Genomic DNA, 23,750 nt, shown 5'->3' on the forward strand with positions numbered 1-23,750 from the left:
GATAATTAGGTTGAACACAGTCCCTGTCTCACATAGGGGTCACAGTCTTAATTCCCATTATATAGATGTGGCAACTGAGGCACAAAGAAGTGAAGCAACTTGCCCAAGGCCACACAGCAGACAAGTGGTGGAGCCAGGATTAGAACCCCATCCTTCTGACTCCCAGGACCATGCTCCATCCACTAGGTCATGGTGATAGCCACCCTACTTTCAGCCCCACAGCACTTATGTATATATCCATAATTTATTTTAAAGTCTCTCTCCCCCGCTAGACTGAAAGCTCGTTATGGACAAGAAGCGTATCTGTGAATTCTGTTGTATTGTACTCTCCCAAGAACTTAGTACAGTGCTCTGCATATAGTAAGTGCTCAATAAATATGATTGATTGATTGATGTCTAGAAACTCTGTTGAACTGTCTCTACCAAGCACTTAGGAGAAGCAGTATAGCATAGTGAGAAGCAACAGGGTGTACTGGATAGAGCACAGGCCTGGGAGTCAAGGTCATGAGTTCTAATTCTGGCTCTGCCACTTATCTGATGTGTGATCGTGGGAAAGTTACTTAACTTCTCTGGGCCTCAGTTACCTGATCCATAAAATGGAGATTGAGATTGTGAGCCACTCATGGGACAAAGACTGTGTCCAACCTGATTTGTTTGTATTTTCCCCAGCACTTAGTACAGTGCCTGGCACCTAGTAAGCGCTTAACAATTATTATTATATCCACAATTATTGTTATTATTATTCTCCGCACCCAATAAGCTCTCCATAAGTATCACTGATTGATTGATTGATTCCGGAAGAAATTTTCTTTGAGAAGAGATTACCTATTGTTCTTGAATACTATCTCTAAAAGGAAGGAGAAGCTTCCTTTGGTGGACTGGAAACTAAGGGGAAGAATCTGGAAAACATTTGGGAGTGTGGATTTTTTTTGGCTATTAAAGGCATAAGCCTTTGCTGTACCAGATATGCTGGGATGGTCTCCCTTGGCATGTCAGTGGGTCCAGTGGGGCTTTTCATTCAATCGCTCAGTCGAATTTATGAGCGCTTACTGTGTGCAGAGCACTGAAATAAGCACTTGGGAGAGTACACTGTAACTATGAACAGACACATTCCCTGCTCACATCGAGCTATTAATCCTTGCTTATGGTCCCTTTGATAATGGTTACCTAATGGGACAGTCCTGTTAGTCAATGGTAGCATTACTGGTGCAGCAAGCAGAGTAGTGAATAATATTACCACTGACCACCTTGGGTAACCAATCACACTGACTTGCGAACCACTGGTGGCCTAGATACTTTCCTCTCTCCCCAGCCCCTGGTGATTAGGGCATCCTGCTCCCACCCTAACCACTGATAGACAGGGTATTTCCCTCCCTTTCCAGCCCTACCCTTTCAGGAATGAAAGGATCAAGTATGCTCCTCTCCGTAGGCTAGGAGCATAGAGGCAGACAAAGATTAAGGGTCAACACAGGGTCACTCAGGAGACCTCGGCTGCCTCCAGAGCAGGTGAAGCTGGAGAAGGGAAGACTGTGGAACTCAAGAGCTGCCTGGACCGACACCCACCTTGGAGCTCTCATCTCCATCTCCCTGTCCACTGGCCCCCACCTCACACCCTCTGGTAGTCTGGGAGCCAGCGTACAGTAAGCACTCAATAGATACCATCGATCAATTGATCGAGAGAGTGAGTCAGGGTGGAAGAGCAAGGAGGGAATGGGCAGGCCACTCACCAACATCGGCTTCCTTATGTGTTTTGATGATTTCAGCCAGTTCAAAATTGCCAGCAATGATGGCCACCTGGAAAGAGAAGGGATGAACAGACCAAGGCAGGGGACAGAGGGGGGGAGGCAGAAGGGCCAGAGAGAAGGGGAGGTCGTTTGGAAAGGAAAACCGGAAGGGCATTAGTGGTAAACAAACCTTAGACCAACAGCAGAGCCCAGTTAATCAGAACTACAGCGGGCCATGCCTAGTTGTGCTTGGCTGTGCCTCAGGACCCCCCACAAGAGAGGGAGAGGATTGGAGAGACAAAGTGCAGTGAGGCCAATTTTGCTCCCAAACCAGGACCAGGGGCCTTTGGTACTTTTGGGCCCTACTCTTTCTGAAACTACAGCCAGGAGGCCTTGGGGAAAGGTCCCTAGAAAACAGATGGAAGAAAATTGGGCTGCAGACTGAGTATTGCTCAAAGGTGGCACCAGTTAAATTGGGATAGTGAAGGTGGTGGTGGTGGTGATGGAGGTGCTTCTGCTGATGGTGTTGGAGTTGTTTATGGTTATGGTGGTGGTGGTGGAGGTGGTGATGGTTATGGTGGTGGTGGTGGAGGTGGTGATGGTTATGCTGGTGGTGGTGGTGGTGGAGGTGGGGATGGAGGTGGTGATGGTTATGATGGTGGTGGTGGTGGTGGAGGTGGTAATGATTATGATAGTGTATGTGATAGAAGTAATGACAGTTAAGGTGGTAATGGAGGTGGGTTTTGATTATGGTGGTGGAGGTAGTGATGGTAATGTTGGGGGATGGGAATTATGGTAGTTACATTTATGATGGAGGTGAAGTTGTTTATGGTTATGGTGGTGGTGGAAGTGGTTATGGTGGTGGTGAAGGTGGTGATGGTTATGAGACTGTGAGCCCGCAGTTGGGTAGGGACCGTCTCTATATGTTGCCGACTTGTACTTCCCAAGAGCTTAGTACAGTGCTCTGCACACAGTAAGCACTCAATAAATATGATTGAATGAATGAATCGTGGTTATGGTTATAAGGTTATAAGGTTATAACTTATATAACATATATATATATATGTTATATATAAGTTATATAAATATATAACATATATAAGCTTTTAAGCTTATAAGGTAATGGTTATAAGCTTATGGTTATAAACGCTTAGAACAGTGCTTTGCATATAGTAAGCACTTAATGAATGCCATCATTATTATTATTATTATTATCATGGAGGGGATTGAAGTAGTTATGTTTATGGTGGTGGCAGAGGTGGTGATGGGGGTATTGTTAATTATGGGGGTCATGGAGGAGGGTTTTGTTATGGTGGTGGTGGGATGATGGTGGAGGTAGTTAAGGCGGTGGCATAGATGGTGATGGAGATGGTCATGGTCATGGTTGTGGTGGAAGGGGCTGAGGTAGGTATATTTATGGTGGTAGAAGTTGCTATGATTATGGTGGTGATTGTGGAGGTGGTGATGGTTATGATAGTGGCAGTGGGAGGAGGGGATGGTTATGATGATGGTGATTTTTTTAATGGTACTGGTTAAGTGTTCACTGTGTGCCAGGCACTGGGACAGATACAAGAGAACCAAGTTGGACACCGTCCCTGTCCCACATGGGGTTTCCAGTCTAAGTTGAAGGGAAGAGGATTTGGTCCCTATTTTTCAAATGAGATAACTGAGGCACAGAGAAGTGAAGTAACTTGCCCAAGGTCACCCAGCAGAAGGTGTCGGAGCTGGGTTTAGAATCCCAGCTCTGCCACCTGTCTGCTATGTGACCTTGGGCAAGCCACTTAACTTCTCTGTGCCTCAATTTCCTCATCTGTAAAATGGTGATTAAGACTGTGAGCCCCATGTGGGACAACCTGATTACCTTGTATCTACCTCAGTGCTTAGATTAGTGCTTGGCACATAGAAAGTGCTTAACAAATACGATAATTAATTAATTAACCCAGTTCCTCTGACTCCCAGACCCATGCTCTTTCCACTGAGCCATGCTGCTTCTTAATTATGATGATGATGATGATGGAGGGGGTGATGGTTTTAGTGGGTGTGGAGGGAATGGAAGTACTTGTGCTTACAGTGGAGGTGGAAGTGATTACTGTTCTGGTGGTAATTGTAAGTGGAGGTGGTGATGGTTATAGTGGTGGCTGTGGAAGGTGGAGGTTATGGTGGTGGTAGAGGAGGCGGTGGTGGAGATAGAGACCCTTATGGTGGTGGAGGTGGAGGTTCAGGTGGTAATAATAATGATAGCATTTATTAAGCGCTTACTGTGTGCAAAGCACTGTTCTAAGCGCTAGGGAGGTTACAAGGTGATCAGGTTGTCCCACGGGGGGCTCACAGTCTTCATCCCCATTTTACAGATAAGGTAACTGAGGCCCAGAGAAGTGAAGTGACTTGCCCAAAGTCACACAGCTGATTACTCTACTTATTTATTTATTTTACTTGAACATATCTATTCTATTTATTTTATTTTGTTAATACGTTTTGTTTTGTTCTATGTCTCCCCCTTCTAGACTGTGAGCCCACTGTTGAGTAGGAACCGTCTCTACATGTTGCCAACTTGTGCTTCCCAAGTGCTCAGTACAGTGCTGTGCACACAGTAAGCACTCAATAAATATGATTGATTGATTGATTGAAGTGGTGGAGCCGGGCTTTGACCCCATGACCTCTGACTCCCAAGCCCATGCTCTTTCCACTGAGCCACACTGCTTCTTTATGGGTTGTTGGTGGTGGAGGTGGTGGTGATTATGATGGAGATAATAGTTGTGATGGAGGTGGTGATTTTTGGTGGAGTGGTAACAGTTAAGGTGATGGAAGCAGAGACAGGGGAGGAGCCTGTAATAGTGAGATGGTATGGTGATGAAGGAGGTGGTGGTTGTGGTGGTAGAGGTGGTGATGGTTGTGGTGTTGGTGGTGAAGGTGTTGGCGGTGGTGACGGTTATGGTAGGCGTGGCCTGGCCCCTAACCTCTGTGACCCCTTGCCTCCCAACCCAACTCTACCACCTCCCTACAGGCCCTCCTGGCCCATCGCAGCCCTCCCAGTGCCATACCTGGAAGGCAGTTTGGCTGTTGGAGTTGCGAACGTCTTTGTTGGCTCCGCGGAAGAGGAGCACCCGGGCACAGCTCTCCTGGGGTGGGGGTGGTCAACATGAGGTTTAAGGATGAGGGAAGGACCCAGGAAAAGGAAGGTAGAGGGCAGGGCAGTAGGGAGGGGAAAGGAGAGAACAGGGGAAGGGGGAAAGGAGAGAAGAAGGGAAAAGGGGAAGGGGAAAAGGAGTGGAGGGGAGAGGGGAGAGGAGACCCCGCTCCACCCACAATATGCTTTCCCCCCGGCTCTAACCTGATTGTAGAGGGCACAGATGTGCAGTGCAGTGTTCCCTGAGGCATTCTGGGCCTGCATGTCGGCCCCATAGAACAGAAGGTGCTCCAGGTGCTGGACGTGGCCATAGCGGCAGGCCTGGGGGAGCGGGAAGATGGGCTTCATCGATGCAACCTGGGGAGGAGACCCCCTGGGGACCCCAGACTTCCTACCCACCTCTGCCACCCTTTCCCATGCTCCTTGCCTGGTGGATCTCCTGCCAGCCATTCTCGTCCACACAGCCCAGCTGTGCGTAGTCGTGCAGGAGCAGCTCACAGCAGTAGGGGTCACCCCCAACCATGGCACTGTGGTACAGGGGGCTCAGCCCCCGGCTGTCCTTGTAGTCTGGGGAGGCACCCAAGTCTAGGAGAGTCTGTGGAGTGGGTCAGTGTTATGTTTGCCTTATAGTCCCACCGCACCCAAGCCCTCTGGATCTCTATCTCATCCTTTCTGCCCTCTCCCCTCATCTTCCTTGTCCTGCCCTCCTCTTGCCTGCCCCCCTTCCCTTTCCTCCTCTGCTCTTTCCTCCTCTTCCCTCTCCTCTGCCCCTCCTCTTTCTCTTTCCTTCCTCCTTCCCTACTCTCCCTTCCCCTTCCTCTCTTCTGTCCCCACACCCCTCTACTCTTTCCTCCTCTTCTCTTTCCCCTCCTCTTCTCTTTTCCCTCCTCTCCCTTCCTTTCCTATATGCTCTTCCCTCTCTTCTCTCTCCCCCTCTTCCCTTACCTCTTCTTCCTCCTCAATCAATCAATCAATCTATCAGCCAATTGTATTACTGAGCGCTTATTGTTTGCAGAATCCAGTACTAAGTAATTGGGAGAGTACAAGAAAGTTGGTAGACTTGTTCCCTGCCCACAATAAGCTTACAGTCTAGAGTTGGAGACAGATAATATAATTCAATAAATTATGGATAAGGACAAAAGTGTCATGGGGCTGAGGAATGGGTGAATAAAGGGTGAAAATCAAAGTGTACCTGCAATTAAGAAGGAAGTGGAAGAAGAAATGAGGGCTTAGTCAGGGAAGGCCTCTTGGAGGAGATGTATTTTTAATAAGGCTTTGAAGGTGGGGAGAGTGATTATCAGATATGAAGAGGGAGGGCATTCCTGACCAGAGGCAGGATGTGGATAAGAGGCTGGTGGCAAGACAGATGAGATCGAGGTACAGTGAGTAGGTTGGCATTAAAGGAGCAAAGTGTGTGGTTTGGGTTGTAGTAGGAAATCAGGGAGGTAGGGTAGGCGGGGGCTAGGTGATTGATTGAGTGCTTTAAAGCTGAAGGTAAAGAGTTTCTGTTTGATGTGGAGAGGGATGGGCAACCACTGGAGGGTCTTGAGGAGGGGGGAAACATGGACCTAACATTTCTGTAGAAAAATGATCCTGGCAGTAGAGTGAAGTATCAACTGGTGTGGGGAGAGACAGGAGGCAGGAAGGTCAGGAAGGAGGTTGATGCAGTAATCAAGGAGGGATTGGATAAGTCAGTCAATCGTATTTATTGAACACGTGTGCAGAGCACTGTACTAAGCACTTGGGAGAGTACAAAACAACAACAAACAGACACATTCCCTGCCCACAATAAGCTTACAGTCTAGAAAGGGCAACAGGCATGAATATAAATATAAGTGCTTGGCTTACCGTTATAACAGTTTGTTTGGAAGGAGAGGAAAGGGCAGATTTTAGCGACGGAAAGGTTGAACTGACAGCATTTTGTAACAGATCGAATATGTGGGTTGAAAGAGAGAGATGAGTCGAGGATAACAGCCAGAAAACGGGCTTGTGAAACAGGGAGGATGGTAGTGCTGTCTACAGTAATGGGAAAGTTAGGTGGAGGACAGGGTTCAGGTGGGAATCTGAGGAGTTTTGTTTTGGATCTCCCCTCCTCTTCTCCCTGCCGCTGCCCCTAGCTCCTTGTCCTCTTCAGCCTCTCCTCACTGGCTCCTAGACACCTGGGACTCACCTGCAGCGTCACATGATTGCGGCAGCGGATGGCCACGTGTAGGGCAGTGAGACCCTCCCGGGTGCGGAAGTCGAGGTGAGCCCCCCCATTTTTCAGCAGCTTCAGCAGCTCTGCACCGTTCGGCAGCTGAGCGGCCAGCGTCAGAGGACACTCTGCAATCAATCAACCAATCCATCAGTGTTATTTATTGAGTCCTTGCTGAGGGCAGAGCACTGTACTAAGAGTTTGGAAGAGGAATAACAATAGTAACAATAATTATAGTATTTGTTAAATGCTTACTAATATCCAGGCACTGTTCTAAGTGTTGGAATAGATACAAGATAATTGGATTGGGCACAGTCCCTGTGCCACATTTGGGTTCACAGTCCTAATCCCCATTTTAGATGAGGGAACTAAGGCACAGAGAAGTGAAATGACTTGCCCAAGGTCACAAAGCAGACAAGCGGGGGAGCCAGAATTAGAACCCATGGCCTTCTGACTCCCAGGCCTGTGCTCTTTCCACTAGGTCACGTGAATACATTACTACAGAGTTGGAAGACATGATTCCTGCCCACAAGGAGAACAGACAAGGGAAAATGGTAGCAGATAAGAACATGGACATAAGTGCCATTGGGCTGGAGTGAGTATTGAGGTGCTTAAGAGGTATACTGCCAAGTGCACAGATGATGCAGAGGGGAGGATAGGTAGAGGAAATCAAGACAAAGTACATGGGATTGGCTGGGGCTCAGTGGACCTCTGGGACCTGAGGGCAGGATCGGCGGGGTGAGGTAGAGGAGTCCAGTGTGAGCTCAAGAGGCTGGAGGCCAGGGCCCAGAGCAGAGGTAGGGACTAGAACCAGGCAGTGGATAGAGCAGTGCCTGGGAGTCAGAAGGACCTAGGTTCTAACCCCAGCTCTGCCATTTGCCTGCTGTGTGATCTTGAGCAAGTCACTTAACTGCTCTGTTCCTTAGTTGCCTCAACTGTAAAATGGGGATTAATATTGTGAGACACTGTGGGATGCTGACTGTATCTAAACTGAATAGCTTGTATCTACCCCAGAGCTTAGTACAGAGTCTGGCACATAGTAAGTGCTTTACAAATACCATAAATAATCCAAAAAAAAAGAGAAGAAAATGTTCCCTTGGGCTAGGCGAGGCAGGAGGAATTCCGGTCTGGAGGGAATAGTGGGCTCTGCAGCCTGCTCATTCCCACATGACGGACAACCCAGTCCCCCTCTCATCCCTGTGCCCACCCCTTGCCCTCCCTGACTCCAGCCCCTACAGCAGCTCCCTCAGCCCTGCCAGTGCCAAGGCCTACTCACCTCCTGTGTCAGGGTCTTGGAAATTGGGATCCAGCCCCTTGTCCAGCAACCGGCTGACTTTGTCCACGCTGCGCAGCTGCACATACTCCATAAACTTCTTCAGATTCGCCTGCCAAAGTTGGACCGACCCCATGGCCCACTCTTTCTGCCTCCTTAGCCCAACCCTGGAGTGGAAGGGGGACCTCTGGTGCCCTCCTGGGGCAAGATTCACCCTCGCTGATGGGGGTGTAGTTCCTCACTTGTTTATGAGCAGGAAAAGAGCTTTGGCCAGGGGCAGAATGATTTGCTGGAGTTGTAATTCTACCCCTTCCTCCCAACCCCACCTCACTCTGAACTCGACAGATGTTGGTGCTCTGTGAGAAGTGGGGTTCCAAAGTAGGGGAGCGAGGGTGATCCCCAATTCAGCTTCCAGAGGGATGGCTTTGCCCCTGCCCCCACCCAGGTCCTCTACCCCTCAGGATGATAGTAGTGTCCACAGTCTCTCTCCTCCTTGCCCCTCACACACTTAAGGAGAATCCCTTGTCTTGGGCCCTAACACGAAGTGCCAAGTCTCCTTGTATCCCCCTCTTCCCCTGTTCTCCCTACCTCCAGCCTCTCCCCTCTGTGATCCATACCTCACTCAGTCATTTTTCTAAAATGTCATTCTGGGGACATCTTACCACTCCTCAAAATCCTCCAAAAGTTGCAGTTCCTCTCCAGATCACACAGAAACTCCTCTCCAAGCTACTCATCCTTCCTTCTCTCCCACTACACTCCAGCTTGCACTCTTCATTCCCATCAAGCCAACTTTCTCACTGTGCCTCGTTCTCATCTCTCCTGGTGCCAACTTCTTGTTCACAACCTCTACCCTGGCTGGAACATTCTCCTCTTCTAGGGGACAGAGCACGGCTCTCCCCATCTTCAAAGGCCTTCTGAAATCATACCTGCTCCAGAGGGTCTTCCCCAAATCATTTCTAATCACCCCAGTTTACATCTTCCCAACTGTTCCTGGAGCACTTTTGTGCCATCTAAATTCTGAAACACTTTCTGTAAAACTTAAACATATAACTCACGTACCCTATTAGTCAAGCACTAATGTATGTGTGCATATCCCCTACTCTTTTTTCCTACCACCCCTGCTGTTAGCCCTGCTAAATTATGAACTCTTTGAGAGCAGGGATCATGTCTACTTGTCAGTCAGTACCATCTATTGAGCCCTTACTCTGTGCAGAGCATTGTACTGTGTGGTTGGGAGAATAACAGTTGTTAATAGATGTGATCACCGCTCCCAGTGGACCCCAGCCCCTCTTGAGACTGAGGGAATTTCTCTGTAATTCTGAGATCCAGAATGCAGGGGCAGGCAGGTGTCTGCTTTTCAGAGGTAGGTGAGGAGGGATCCCTCTTTTTCCCCATAACATCCCTTCTTCTCTCCCCTCCCAACCCTGCTTTTCTTTTGCCAAACAGATCAAAATGGGTCAGATCTCCTTAGGGAGGGCCCCTGAGCCCTTCTGGAAGGAGATCAGAGAGGAGAGGAGCTTGGACCCAAGTCTCTGGAAATGGAAACCGGGTCAGCTAAAGGAGAGGGAAGGGCTGGAGGGATCGTCAAAGAGTGGAGGTGGGAAGGGTTGGAATGGGGAGGGGAGCCTGGGGAAGAGAAGGCTGACAGGGGCTGATTGGCTCCTGCTGGTCAATGTTCAGACCCAGGGAGGGAGGGGTTCTTGCTCCTCTTCTTCACCAAGGGGGTAGTCACCAAGGGAACAGCAGCAGGAGGGAATGGATGTTGGGCTTGACCTATGCCCCACTGTGACAGATCAGATACAGCAGGGCAGTAGAGGAGGGGTGGAGCAAGGGGACTGTGCTTTCTTCTTCCAGGGGTAACAGCCCAGGACAGATCTCCACTGTGTGGACTGGGGGAAGGGCTAGCCTGCCGGGAGACAGAGAGGCCTGGCCAGGACCACCTGGGAAAAGTCCTACCATTGGCCCACCTAATCTTTTGATCACTTCCTGTCCTGGGCTGCTGGGCCAAAGCCGATCAAAAGGAGCCACCTAGCACACATCCTGCCCAGATCAACAAATTTTAGGGGACTCTGAGGATTCCCCTCTCCTCCCTTCCCAACTCTCCACACTTTCCCTCTTCTGCCTCTCCAAGGGTTCAGGGTGGGGCACTGTCCAGCTCAGTGCTCCCCTGTTGGCAGACCCTGGAAGACCTCCCAGTCGCTCCATCAGTGGTATTACTACATGCCTACTGAGTGCAAAGCGCTGTAATAATAATAATAATAATAATAATGGCATTTATTAAGCACTTACTATGTGCAAAGCACTGTTCTAAGTGCTGGGGAGGTTACAAGGTGATCATGTTGTCCCACCGGGGGCTCACAGTCTTAATCCCCATTTTGCAGATGAGTTAACTGAGGCCCAGAGAAGTTAAGTGACTTGCCCAAAGTCACACAGCTGACAATTGGCGGAGCTGGGATTTGATTTCTTTTTGTATTGAGCCCTCTGAGGGGCAGGGGTAGTAGCAAACTCCCACCTGTGTACTCTTTCCCAGCACTTGAGTACAGTGCTCCACACTCAGTGAGTGAGTGTGGAGCACTCCGTAAGTACTCAATAAATCCTATTACTACAGCAGTAAGACACATGATCACTGCTCTCATGGAGCTCATGCTCCAGTACATCTCATCTTGCCAAACAGAACCCTGGGAAGACTGGATCGGGATTTGGCTTTCCTGGATGGAGGTCATCCTGGGGCCCCACCATCCAAAAGGGAATGAGAGGAGAGAGGGAAATGAACAGCTGCACACACTTCCCTTGCTGTGTTGGGATGGCAGGAAGGGCCCCTTCTGGGCCCCCGTGAAGAGTAGAGGGGTCTGAGCAAGGGCTTGTGGGCCGTGTGTCGGCCACACTGCCCTCTGCATCCCTAATTCCCGACCCTCGGGAAGGGGCATTCATTCCTGAGATCCTCTCCCAGGCCTGTCCCTCACCCCTACGCCCGGCCCTGGTCTCACCTTCGTGTGCAGCTTGGCGAACTGCTTGTCATCAAGCAGGCTCTGAGCGTAGATGCGCCTTTTGTAACGAAACTGTCCAGAGGAAGAAAAAGCGTGGGTATGTCACTGAGGGAGCAAGCCCCAAATATTCCAAACTCCTCCATTTCCCCAACTTCCATGTTACACACCCCGCCCCGACCCAGTTCTGCTCACTCCTCTGTCACAGTCCAGCCCCCGATCTCTCACTGCACAACTCTGCCCCTTATTTCATTTTAATTTCCTCTTCCCCCTGTGCACCCTGAGCTTCTCATACCTTAAATACACAACCCATGTCCATGCCTTGCCCTGGGCTCTCCTTGCCCATGCCCTGCCCCGGGCCCCCACTGCTCTTGCCCTGTCCCAGGCCCTCACGGTCCACGTTCTGCCCCAACCTCTCCTAGTCCAACCCCTGTCCCGGGCCTTCTCTGCCCAAACCCCTCCATGTCCACGCCCTGCTCCTGGGCCTTCACTGTCCATGCCCTGCCCCGGCCTCTCCTACATGGGGCCTTCTCTTCCCTTGCCCCTCATTCATTCAATCATATATATTGAGCCCTTACTGTGTGCAGAGCACTGTACTAAGCCCTCCCTGCCTACACCCTAATCGGGTCCCTCCCTGACTATGTCCTAAAATGGCTCCTCTCTGCAACACTCTGGCCCACACTCTTAAATCAGCGGCAAATTGTGAATGATTCTGTCATTGGTGTGATTTCATATGTTTTCATCATCATCATCATCATCATCAATTGTATTTATTGAGCGCTTACTGTGTGCAGAGCACTGTACTAAGCGCTTGGGAACTACAAGTTGGCAACATATAGAGACAGTCCCTACCCAACACAGGGCTCACAGTCTAAAAGGGGGAGACAGAGAACAAAACCAAACATACTAACAAAATAAAATAAATAGAATAGATATGTACAAGTAAAATAAATAAATAAATAAATAAATAGAGTAATAAATATGTGCAAACATATATACATATATACAGGTGCTGTGGGGAAGGGAAGGAGGTAAGATGGGGGGATGGAGAGGGGGGCGAGGGGAAGAGGAAGGAAGGGGCTCAGTCTGGGAAGGCATCCTGGAGGAGGTGAGCTCTCAGTAAGGCCTTGAAGGGAGGAAGAGAGCTAGCTTGGCGGGTGGGCAGAGGGAGGGCATTCCAGGCCCGGGGGATGACGTGGGCTGGGGGTCGATGGCGGGACAGGCGAGAACGAGGTACGGTGAGGAGATTAGCGGCAGAGGAGCGGAGGGTGCGGGCTGGGCTGTAGAAGGAGAGAAGGGAGGTGAGGTAGGAGGGGACGAGGTGATGGAGAGCCTTGAAGCCGAGGGTGAGGAGTTTCTGCCTGATGTGCAGATTGATTGGTAGCCACTGGAGATTTTTGAGGAGGGGAGTAACATGCCCAGAGCGTTTCTGGACAGAGACAATCCGGGCAGCAGGCCAGTGTCTCTTCCCTGGAGGCTCAGCTTTTCTGGAGTCCTGGCCTCTGGGCCTGGTCCTTCCCCAAGTCCTGTCCATGGAGCTGCCCTGTTGCCGGGCCCCCTCACGGCCCCATCGGAACCCTCCCATGCCCCCTCCCCTACCTCCAGGTACGGCAGAGGCGTGTCCAGGTTGGGCGGGTATTCCCGGAGCAGCCTCTCCTCATCCAGGAACTTGCCGGCACGGCCATTGAATGCCGGCTGGAAGAGGCCATAGTTGAGCACGTCCTGGAGCCGGTGGTTGAGAGTGCAGAGCACCCGCTGCTTGGACACCCAGACCGGGGCATCGGGGTTCAGGCGCAGGCATTTCTGAAAGTGGAGGAGCATCTGAGCCCACCTGCCCCAGACCGCCCCCCCGCCCCTCCCGCCCCCACACACCCTCAGGCTCTGGCTGCCTGGTGTCAGTTCGGCTGGTCCGAGGGATGGGAGCAGGACTAAGTACAGGGTAGTGTCCAGTTGGGCAGGGGGAGTACTGGCTTGAGGCAGGGCGAGATGAGGGGCAATGTAGTGGAGGAAGAAGAGGGCAGAAAGGGGCCATTCTCCCTCTTCAGTCATTGGTTGACTGATTTTATTTTCATTATTATTATTAATAATAATATTCCTATTATAATTATGGTACTCTTTAAGTGTTTATTATGTGACCAACCCTGTTCTAAGTGCTGGAATAGGTACACGCTAATCTGGTTGGACACAGTCTCTGTCCCATATGGGGCTCACAGTCTAAATAGGAGGGAATAGGATTTAATCCCCATTTTAGAGATGAGGTAACTGAGGCACAGAGAAGTTAGGTGATTTGCCCAAGGTCACACAGAGTCAAGTGGCAGGACCGGGATTAGAACCTGACTTCCAGGCCCTGGCTCTTTCCCCTAGGCCAAGCTGCTTCTTATTGATTGATTGTTGGTCCCTTTTGTTGAGGAATCAGGGGTTTTGGTGAGTCAGAGGACCTGGGTTCAAATTCCAGCTTCACCAATTGCCTGCTGTGTGACTTTTGAGCAAGTCACCTCACTTCTCCATGCCTCAGTTCCCTTATCCGCAAAATGGGGATTTAATACCCGTTCTCCCTCCTTCTTGGATTGTGAGCCCTATGTAGAACCTGTTTGTCTTGTATCTATTACCACTATTATTATTTTCCATACCGGGGGATTCAGTAGACCCTGTGTCTGTATTATCCCTCTCTGGGGTAGGGACTGGGGATCAGGGCAGGGTAGGAGCTGGGGCAGGGGGTTTGGACCCGAACAGGGCTGGGGATGGGGGCAAGGGCTAGGACAGGGGCTGGGTCGAATGATGGAGCGGGGCCTGGGTCTGGGGTCCAGGACTAGAGCCGGGGTAGGACAGGGGCCTGGTGCAGGGACAGTGGAGAAGGTCAGGACAGGGGCCGGGGTCGGGACAGGGATCCGGGGTCGAGACAGGGTCAGAGACCTAGAGACAGGGACAGGGGTAGGGGCCCGGGCTAAGCCACCTCACCGAACACGAACCCGACTCTGCCGGGCCGCAACCAAGCGCATCACCAATCTCGGATCCCCGACTCGCTCTGCTTCGTGTCCCGGTTTTGAGACCTCGGTTCCCTCTCCCACAGCCCGGGGTCTCGAACCCCCGGCCCAAGGGAGCCCTTGCCTGTCCCTCGCCCTGTGAGCCCTCACCCCCGGCCCCAAATAGGAGCCCAGTGACCACGCCCCCGCCCCCGTCCCCGCCCCCGCGAAACTCTGCCAGCCCCTCGCCCAGGGTGCGAAGAGAGGCGAGGGGTCTGCGACCGTGCCCCCTTCCCCAGGGGACCTGGCTTCCTGCCGCGTCCCCCGGCCGCCCCCGGAGACCCTGCAGCCCCTCCCCCCTCAGCCCTGGGATGCGGGGAAGGGTCTGTGAGCACGCCCCCGCCCCTCAGGGGGGATGGCTCCTCCCCCTCGCCCCGCCCCTCGCCCCCCCGCCCCCCGCCCCCCTCAGGTGGCCGGGCCGAGCCGAGCCGAGCCGGGACGAGCCGAGCCGAGCCGATCCGGGACTCACCGTCTGCTGCAGGTCCGGGATGCCGACGCGGATGACCATGAGGCTGCTGGCCAGCTCGTCCATCCTGGGCGGCGCCGGGGAGGGGTTCCGCGGTCCGGGGCCGGGCCGGGGGCCGGGGCCGGGGGCCCGGATGGTGTCATACGGGGGCTCCCCGCGCAGCCCCGCCCCCCCCGCCGGGACTCCGTTGGTCGCGCAGCGCGGGAGGGGGTTGGGGGGCCGGGCCGGGGGCGGGGGATGGCGGCTCTGGGGGTTCATGTTGGGCAGCGGATGGACTGGCGGGCATGCTCGGATCCCCCGCCCCCCTGCAGGCTCGGATCCCTCCGCCCTCGGCTACGCTCCTCGGTGCCCGCTGCTCCTCCTCCGCCTCCGGCTCCTGCCCCGGCTCCTGTCCCAGGCTGCGGCTCCTGCCCCGGCTCCGCTCCTACCCGGACTTCGGCTCCTGCCCCGGGCTCCGTCCGGGCTCCGGCTCCTGCCCCGGGCTCCGTCCGGGCTCCGGCTTCTGCCTCGGGCTCCGGGCTCCTGCCCCGGGCTCAGGGCTCCGGGCTCCGGGCTCCGGGCTCCGGGCTCCTGCCCCGGGCTCAGGGCTCCGGGCTCCGGGCTCCGGGCTCCTGGCTCCTGCCCCGGGCTCCGGGATCCTGGCTCCGGGCTCCTGGCTCCGGGCTCCGGCTCCTGCCCCGGGCTCCGGGCTCCGGGCTCCGGGTTCCGGCTTCTGCCCCGGGCCCCGGGCTCTGGGCTCCGGGCTCCGGGCTCCGGCTCCTGCCCCGGCCCCGGGCCCCGGCTCCTGCCCGCGGCTCCTGCCCGGGGCCCAGGCTCCTCCCGGGGGCGAGGGGTTGGGAGCGAGTGTGCAGTTGGAGGTGGGGACGAGGGGGTGGTTGGGCTCAGCGCCTCAGCAGCCAGCGACCATCAGCCCCCTGCGGGGAGAGGAGAGGGGGCGGGAGGGCCAGGGGTAGGGGGGGAATTAGGGGACGGGGGAGGTAGGGAGCGGGGGAGGCAGGGGGGTAGGAAAGGGGGTGGGGGAAGCGGGGAGGGGGAAGCGGGGAGGGGGGGGAGAGGCAGCGGGAGGGACGGGGTCGGGGGAGGAAAGGAAAAGAAACGAGAATGAATCTTCCTTGGAGAGGAAGGGAGGGGAGGGGAGCTCGGTGCGGGCCCCTCCCCCTCCCCTGACCCTCTCCCCCTCAAGGCCAGGCAGAGCCGGCTTTGGAGTCGAGGTGGGGTGGGGGTAGGGGGGAATCAGCCCCACTGTTGCAGAGCTGGACCCTGGGGTTCCCCCAGGTAAGAAACGGTTAAAGGTACGGAGCTCCATCGGCACACGGAGAGACGTGGGGGTGGAACACGCTTCCCGCTGACGGGCGGGGGGGGGGGGGGGGGAGGATTCTGACTCCCAAATTCCTTCTCTGGAAGACTTCACCCCTCCCTATCTGGGCTCCAAGACCTTTCCTCTTCTGGACACTCCCGCCCCAACGAGCTGGGCCAGGCCCCACGGAGGTGGGCCAGGGCCTGGGGCTCTCAGACACGGGAACCTGTCAAATGCACAGTTTGCCCGTTTTTTTCCCCAGCCAGACCCTGGGGTCCGGGTCTGGGCTCGGGGCCGAGGTTGGTCATCACCTCCTCTTCCCCAGCCCACCCCCAAATCTACTCAGGAAGTCTTCCTCCCCACCTACTTTACAGACGAACCTCCCTCCCCCGCCCCCAACCCATCCCTGCCTCTCCTCTTGGCTGGGCAGGTGTGTGTTGGGGTGGGGGGGAGAGGTGAGAAGGGAAGGGAGCTAAGGTTGATGGATGGGGAGGGGACTGTGTTCCCTTCTCCTCCCAATTTATCCTGCAGCCTCACCCCCTCAATCCTCAGGGTTGGTGCCAGAGGGCAGGGATACTGCTCCCAGCAGCCCTGCTGTGAGACCTATCCTGCCCTTAGGACCGTAACTCACTTTGGTGGAGGACATGGTCTGGCCTGCTCTGGATCCCACCAGAGTGAATCTACACTCCCGGAGCTGGGCCCAGGCACGGTTAGCCCAAGGGAGGGGAGCCAGGGAAGAAGAGTCTGGCTCATCACTTGAAGAAACACCACCAGTGCCTGCAGAAACACCCCCCGCAGGAGCTGGCAGAAAAGAGCAGCTCTGCCCAGAGAGTGGTGTAGGTGTGGCTGGCAGGGGCAGTGCAACAGAAGAGGGAGATCCAGGCCTGCTCACCCCTGGAACCTGTTTTTTGGGGTTTTTTTTAGTGATTTGTGAAGCACTTACTACACACCGAGCACTATACTAAACACTGGGGTAGATAGAGTATATGCAGATTGGATTTAGTCTCTGTCCCACTGGGTGCTCCCAGTCTGCTCCAGGCTGGCCGTTCGGGCACCCTGTGCCCTGGTGTGGGGCCCTGGCTCACCTTGGAGGTCTTCTCAGTTCCCCAGTGAGTTTCAGCGGGGAGGGGATGCAGCCGCTGGGCCTTGCTGACTGTGCAGTGCCCGTGCAGGAAGCAGCGCGCCGGCAGGGGAGCCCTGCCGCAGTGCCCCAGTCCCCAGGGGACCAAGTCTCATCCTCCCCCCGCCCCTGCACACTGTCCAGACTCAACTGGACCCAATTGAGCAGAGCTCTGTGGCTGCCCAACCGGGCCAGACCCCTGCCCACTGGGGCCTGGCAGTGTATCGGCCCCAGCTCCACTCTGGCCCTCACCCACCAGTGCCCCAGAATTCACACCCTTGGGCATCCTCTGCAAGCACTCACGCCCCCCAGAGGTCCCCATGGCCTCACACCTGTGAGTGTGAAGGGTGCATGTGTGCGTGGGGTGGCCGTGGGGGGGGGGGACACAACGACTCTACACCCCCTTCCTTCTCCCCTGCCCCTCCCTCCCACTCCCCATCTGCGGCCCAGGCTAGCAGGGGCCCAGCACAATCCACTGCCGCCCCCCATCCTTGCCCGCCTCCTCACCTGGGCAGGGCATGTGCAGCGGAGCCGGCAGCGGTGCTGGCCCCCGTTACCATAGCAACAGGGGTTCAGGAGATTGGGGGGCCGGGAAGGAGGGGGGAAGCTCCTCCGCACTCCTGCCTCCAGCAGAGTCAGTGTTAGTTTTAGGCGTTGCCGTGGCAACGTGGTATGTGGGGGCAGGAAAGGGAGCAGGAGAAGGGGTGAGACCAGAGAGACACCAAGAATCGGCTCCGGGCTTGGGCGGCCCCCGCCCCCTTCCTCCTCCCTCCCTCCCCCCTGTTTCCAGGCTTCCTCTCGACCCCCTTCCCCGTGGCCCTGGGCTCCAGGGCCCCTCCCCCCTCCCCCGTCCTCCCGGACAGCCACCCGCCCCGCACCCCTGCATCGGAAGCCTCTCGAGATCGGAGAGACCAGCTCGCCGAGCTCCGCTCTCCCAGGGAAATCGGGCACGTGGTGGAGAGGCAGGGGTTTTCTTTGAGGGACTTGGGAGCAAGAGGGGCCAGGAAGTTGGAGAGGGAGGGGTCATGATAGGGCAAGGCAGGATCCCAGGTGCCAAAGAGGTCAAAGGCAACCTCCATAGCCCCCGAGTCCAGTCTCCCCGGCCCCCGGAGCCGAGCCTCCCTCATCCTCTCTTCCCCCCACATCCCGCCATAATTGGCTGCTCCCTCCTTTGGCTCGAAGAGCGATCCGAGCTCCAACCCACCACATCCCCTCCCTTTCCTCGGTTTGCAGGAACAGGGAAAGGCCTGCAAGAGGAGTGAGGCAGAGCTCTGGAGGCCAAGAAACATGCCAGGGCTCCTTCTTTATGTATTCCTAGGGACTACTTCTGACCCCAGTCCCCCATCTCACCTCACTTTTACGCTCATCTCCCCCACTCCCCTACTCCGGAAGGCCCCCAGACCTAGCAGTGGGCAGAGGGAGCAGGGGAGGCAGAAATGGGACATTCGAGCTGGGGAAGGACACGGCCCACCTCGGGAATCAGCACCTACTTTTACCCCGGCCTCCCGCCTCCACACCAGCCCCAAAGCCTCTGACCTGCCCATCTGGAGAATCAGCATTTCGGCTTCCCCAACACCCCACCCCATCTCAAAGCCCCTGCACTCTCTGAGAGAACAGCTCCCAACTGCCTCCCTTCCCAGTAATTATTGCCTCTGACCCCTCCCCAGCCCAGGGGCTCCACTGACCCTTTCAGCTGTCCGATTCCTGTCTCCTGCGTCTATGTCCTGGTGTCCAAAGGAAGCGGCATCTGTCTGTCTGGAGTTCAGCTTCTCTCCCTCCCTGATCCCCAGCCCCTCCCAGCCCAGAGGGACTGCTGCTGCGCCCCCCCCCCAACCCACGAACTCCCTCAGGACCCTGTGACCAATGGACTGTGAGTTCTTCCTGTGGTAGAGGCAGGATAGGGGGGTGGGGAAGGCTCCCTCCCTAAGGGGGACAGGGGACAGGATGGGGGACCATATCTACAGGAAGCATCTTGGTTAGGCTGGGATTGAATTTCCTGCAGCTCTAGTTCTGGAGAGAGAGAGAGGAAACACCACCTTCCCCTTCCATCTCCTCCCCACTCCCCCGGGTCTATGCTACAACAAACACCCTGGACACTCAGCCACTCCCTTCCGAAAATCTCCCCCCACTCCCTCCCCCAGGCCAGGCCAGGCAGGAACTGAGGCCTGGTGTCCCCCAGCAGGGCTGACCTGGTGGTGGACTGGTCCACAAGTAGAAGGGCAGATCGTAGAATCACCCCGGATTCCCCAGCCTCAGCTCCCTCTGGCCCTTCCCCATTCACTCCTACTGTTCTGTCCCCTGATGACCCCATGACCCCCACTGTAGGGATCAAGGCCAAAGGTACAGCCCTGGGATATCTGGAGCACTGATTGGGAGCAGTGTAGTGGAATAACTTTATCTGTGAGGGAATCTCTGACTTTTCCAAGGCGGACACAGTGTGGGAGTTCTGCACTTGCCCTGCTCCCTCCTCACTCATCGTCCCCCCTTCCCCTCTCTGAGCCCCCACCCTCCATGACTCACCAGGGAACAATGGCTCTGGTATGTTCATCACTGGTCAGTGCTTCCTCCCTGGCCCCCACCTATCCCATCTCCTCCCTATCCCTGCAGGGTCTCCTCTCCCTCCCCACTCCCGGGGCCAGCTGGTGGGAGCCGACTGGGCATCCCTCAAACAATCAGCCCATCTCAGCCTATCATTAATTAAACATTTGGGATGTGAAGAGGCCCTGGCCTGGCTCTGGGGAGAATCTCCAACCTTGTGACACATGCTGATCCTGCCCCCTCTCCCCCAGCCTGCCCCCATCCCACCCCCTACCCCGGCCCAGAGGCTTTCCATCTTGTGATGGGACAGGGAAGAGAGAGCGAGGCAGACACACGGGGCAAATCCTGTGGAAACCCTGACTGGAAAAATAGGGGTTCATCATTGCTGGGAAGGGCAAGTCCCCAGACTCACTGGGCCAGTCTGTCCTGGGGAGAGGAGATGGTGTCCATTTATCTGTCTTCTCCTGTCAGACCTGTGGGCCTCGTGTTTCCTCCCCACAAGTTTTGGAAGGGAAGGAGGAGTAGAAAGGGACCCTGGGCAGGGAGCCCCTCTATGGCTGCCTGGCAGGGGGCGGTGGGCTGGGCTACTCTGATTGCATTCAATACAGTGCTCTGCACAGAGGAAGCATTCAATAAATACTATTGTTTGATCAGTGCTGCCTCATGTTCTTCCCTCTAGGCAGCATGGCCAAATGGAAAGAGCACAAGACTGGAAGTCAGAGAAACTGGGTTCTAATTCCGGCTCTGCCGCGTAGGACCTTGGGCAGATCACTTAATTTCTTTGTGCTTCAATTACCACACCTGTAAAATGGGGACTAATACGGTGAGCTCCATGTTGGACAGGGACTGTAACCAATCTGACTATCTTGTATCTACCACAGCATTTAGTACAGTGCCTGGCACGTAGTAAATGCTTAACAAATGCCATTAAAATTAAAATTAAAATGGGTTTCAGTGGTGTGCCCCAGCACAAGATGGGCTCCTATACTGCCTCCAGGATGCCAGGGAACTGGGAGCCCAAGAGCAAGTGAGTGAATCAATCAGCCATATTTATTGAGTGCTTACAGCAGAGCATTGTACTAAACACTTGGGAGAGCACAATATAACAATTTAACAGAGTTGTTAGATGTGTTCCCTGCCCACAACAAGCTTACAGTCTAGAGGAGGAGACAGTTGTTCAAATAAATAAATAAATTATGGATATGTATAAGTGCTGTGGGGCTGATCCAGGGGTGAACAAAGGGAGCAAATCCAAGTGGAAGGGAAATGCAGAACAGAGTAGAAGAAGAGGAAATCAGGGTAGGCCTCTTGGAGGAGATGTACCTCAATAAAGCTTTGAAGGCAGGGAGAGCAAGATAGAGGTGCAGTAAGTAGGTTGGCATCAGAGGAGCAGAGTGCGCGGCTGAATTGTAACAGGAGAGCAGGGAGGTGAGGCAGGTGGAGTAGTTGGAGGTGGCCAAGGAGAAGCAGGGTAGCTGTAGAAGCAGCATTGTTTGGTGGAAAAAGCATGGGCTTGGGAGTCAGAAGACGAGGGTTCTAATTCCGGCTCCACCACCTTTCTGCTGTGTGACCTTAGGCAAGCTACTTATCTGCTCTGTGCCTCACTTAACACATCTATAAAATGGGGATTAAGATTTTGAGCCGGACGTGGGACAACCTGATTACCTTGTTTCCATCCCAGTGCTTAGAACAATGCTTGGCACATAGTAAGTGCTTAATAAATGCCATTATGATGATGATGATGATGGTATTTGTTAAGTGCTTACTATGTGCCAAACACTGTTCTAAGCACTGGGGAAGGCACAAGGTAATCAGCTTGTCCCATGTGGGGCTCACAGTCTTAAGCCCCATTTTATAGATGATGTAACTGAGGCCTGAAGAAGTTAAGTGACTTGCCCAAAGTCACACAGCTGACAAGTGGTGGAGCCAGAATTAGAACGCATGACCTCTGACTCCCAAGCCCGCGCTCTTTCCACTGATCCACTCTGATTCTCTAAGTGCTTAACAAATACCATTATCATTATTATAAAGTGCTTTAAAGCCGATTGTGAGGAGTTTCTGTTTGATGCAGAGGTGGATGGACAACCACTGGATGTTCCTGAGGAGTGGGGAAACGTGGACCGAAAGTTTTTGTAGAGAAATGATCAGGGCAGTAGAGTAAAGTATGGATTGGAGTGGGGAGAGACAGGAGGCAGGGAGGTCAGCAAAGAGGCTGATATGGTAATCAGGTGGGATAGGATAAGTGGTTGGATAAACATCGTAGCAGTTTGGATGGAGAGGAAAGGGCATATTTTAGGGTGAAGCCCCCTAAAGCCCCAACCCTATCTGCTATCATTGCTGCGCCTATTGGTTGCTTGATGGGGCCACTGCTGTCCCAGCCTGGCCACTGACAGGGCAGGACCCGGGCAACGTTGTGACTTCACATGGGCTGGGGTCACCAGAGCTTATGGCCATGTTCCTCCAGATGCTGCTGGTGTTGCTTTCCCCAGTGTGTTATGCCAGAAGGGCTGGGAGGGCAGAGGGAGGGGGGGCAGCAGCAATGAGTACGTACTGGGGGACTGGGGAGGGGAAGGAAGTGGGGGCCTGGGGCAGGCAGAGAGAGAGAGACGGACAGACAGGGTAACTGTCTGTGGCCTGCAGTCCCTGGCCCTCGTTCTATGGGAGCCGTGCACTGTGGGGGGCTGGGAGGCGCGGTCTGGCACCTGGTCCAGGCTCATCAGCCTCCAGGTCCCCTGGCACGAGGGGCCACGTCACCACATCTGTGGGGGCTCCCTTCTGGGGCCCCACTGGGTGCTCACAGCCGCCCACTGCATCCAGGCAGGGAGGAGTCTGGTCTTGGGCTGGGAGGCCATGTCTCGGGGGAGGCTGTGTCCCTGAGGATGCTGTGTCTCTGGGGGAGGCTGTGTCTTTGGGGATGCTGTGCCTCTGGGGAGGGTGTGTTTCTGTGAAGGCTGTGTCTCTGGGAAGTCTGGCTCTCTTGAGAGGCTGGGTCTCTGTGGAGGTTGTGTCTCTGGGAAGGCTATGTCCCTGGGGAGGCCATGTCGCTGTGGAGGCTGCATCTCTTGGGGAGGTTTTCAGTGGTGGCTGTTGGTTGACACTTGGGAGCTGTGGGGGACACTGGGGCCGGAGGTGCAGTTGCAAGGGGTGTGACGGGCCGAGCTGTACGAGGCCTATGATCACGGGCAGGAAGCTTCTGGGCGTGTCACCCCCTTCCTCAAAAATCTCCACTGGTTGCCTATCAACCTCCGTATCAAGCAAAAACTCCTCACTATTGGCTTCAAAGCTCTTCATCACCTTGCCCCTTCCTACCTCACATCCCTTCTCTCCTTCTCCAGCCCAGCCCACACACTCAGCTCCTCTGCCACTAACCTCCTCACTGTTCTCATCTATCCCACGGCCGACCCATGGCCCACATCCTACCTCTGGCCTGGAATGCCCTCCCTCTTCAAATCTGCCAAACTAGCACATTGCCCCCTTCAAATCCCTACTGAACGCTCACCTCCTCCAGGAGGCCTTCCCCGACTAAGCCCCCCTTTTCCTCTGCTCTCTGTCCCCACCCCATCACCCCCACTCCCTTCCTGTGCTGTCCCCCTCCCTGCTCCACAGTATTTCTGTGGATATATGTACGTATTTATAACTTTATTTTATTAATGATGTGTATATATCCATAATTCTCTTCATTTATATTGATGCTTCTGATGCCTGTTTACTTGTTTTGATGTCTGTCTCACCCCTTCTAGACTGTGAGCCCGTTGTGGGCAGGGATTGTCTCTATTTGTTGCTGGTTTGTACTTTCCAAGTGTTTAGTACTGCATCAGCCTTCTCTCTGATTTCCCATCCTTGTGTCTCTCCCCACTTCAATCCATACTTCATGCTGCTGCCCGGATTGTCTTTATCCAGAAACGCTCTGGGCATGTTACTCCCCTCCTCAAAAATCTCCAGTGGCTACAAATCAATCTGCGCATCAGGCAGAAACTCCTCACCCTCGGCTTCAAGGCTCTCCA

The 23,750-nt window shown here is 54.5% G+C and overlaps 1 protein-coding gene across 1 annotated transcript in view; it reads right to left on the minus strand.

Moving 5' to 3' along the window:
• Window positions 1-15,289, minus strand: part of SHANK3 (SH3 and multiple ankyrin repeat domains 3) — a 117,042-nt gene extending 101,753 nt beyond the window's left edge. Inside the window, 10 exon segments of the mRNA XM_038756924.1 lie at window positions 1,728-1,794; window positions 4,766-4,843; window positions 5,056-5,172; window positions 5,279-5,446; window positions 7,022-7,173; window positions 8,322-8,430; window positions 11,306-11,377; window positions 12,902-13,105; window positions 14,795-15,002; window positions 15,004-15,289. Coding sequence (XP_038612852.1) covers window positions 1,728-1,794; window positions 4,766-4,843; window positions 5,056-5,172; window positions 5,279-5,446; window positions 7,022-7,173; window positions 8,322-8,430; window positions 11,306-11,377; window positions 12,902-13,105; window positions 14,795-15,002; window positions 15,004-15,077 — 1,249 coding nt within the window. The 5' untranslated portion in view covers window positions 15,078-15,289.
• Window positions 15,290-23,750: the final 8,461 nt, after the last annotated feature.

Source organism: Tachyglossus aculeatus, chromosome 14 (genome assembly GCF_015852505.1).
Source record: "Tachyglossus aculeatus isolate mTacAcu1 chromosome 14, mTacAcu1.pri, whole genome shotgun sequence".
Classification (NCBI taxonomy): Eukaryota; Metazoa; Chordata; class Mammalia; order Monotremata; family Tachyglossidae; genus Tachyglossus; species Tachyglossus aculeatus.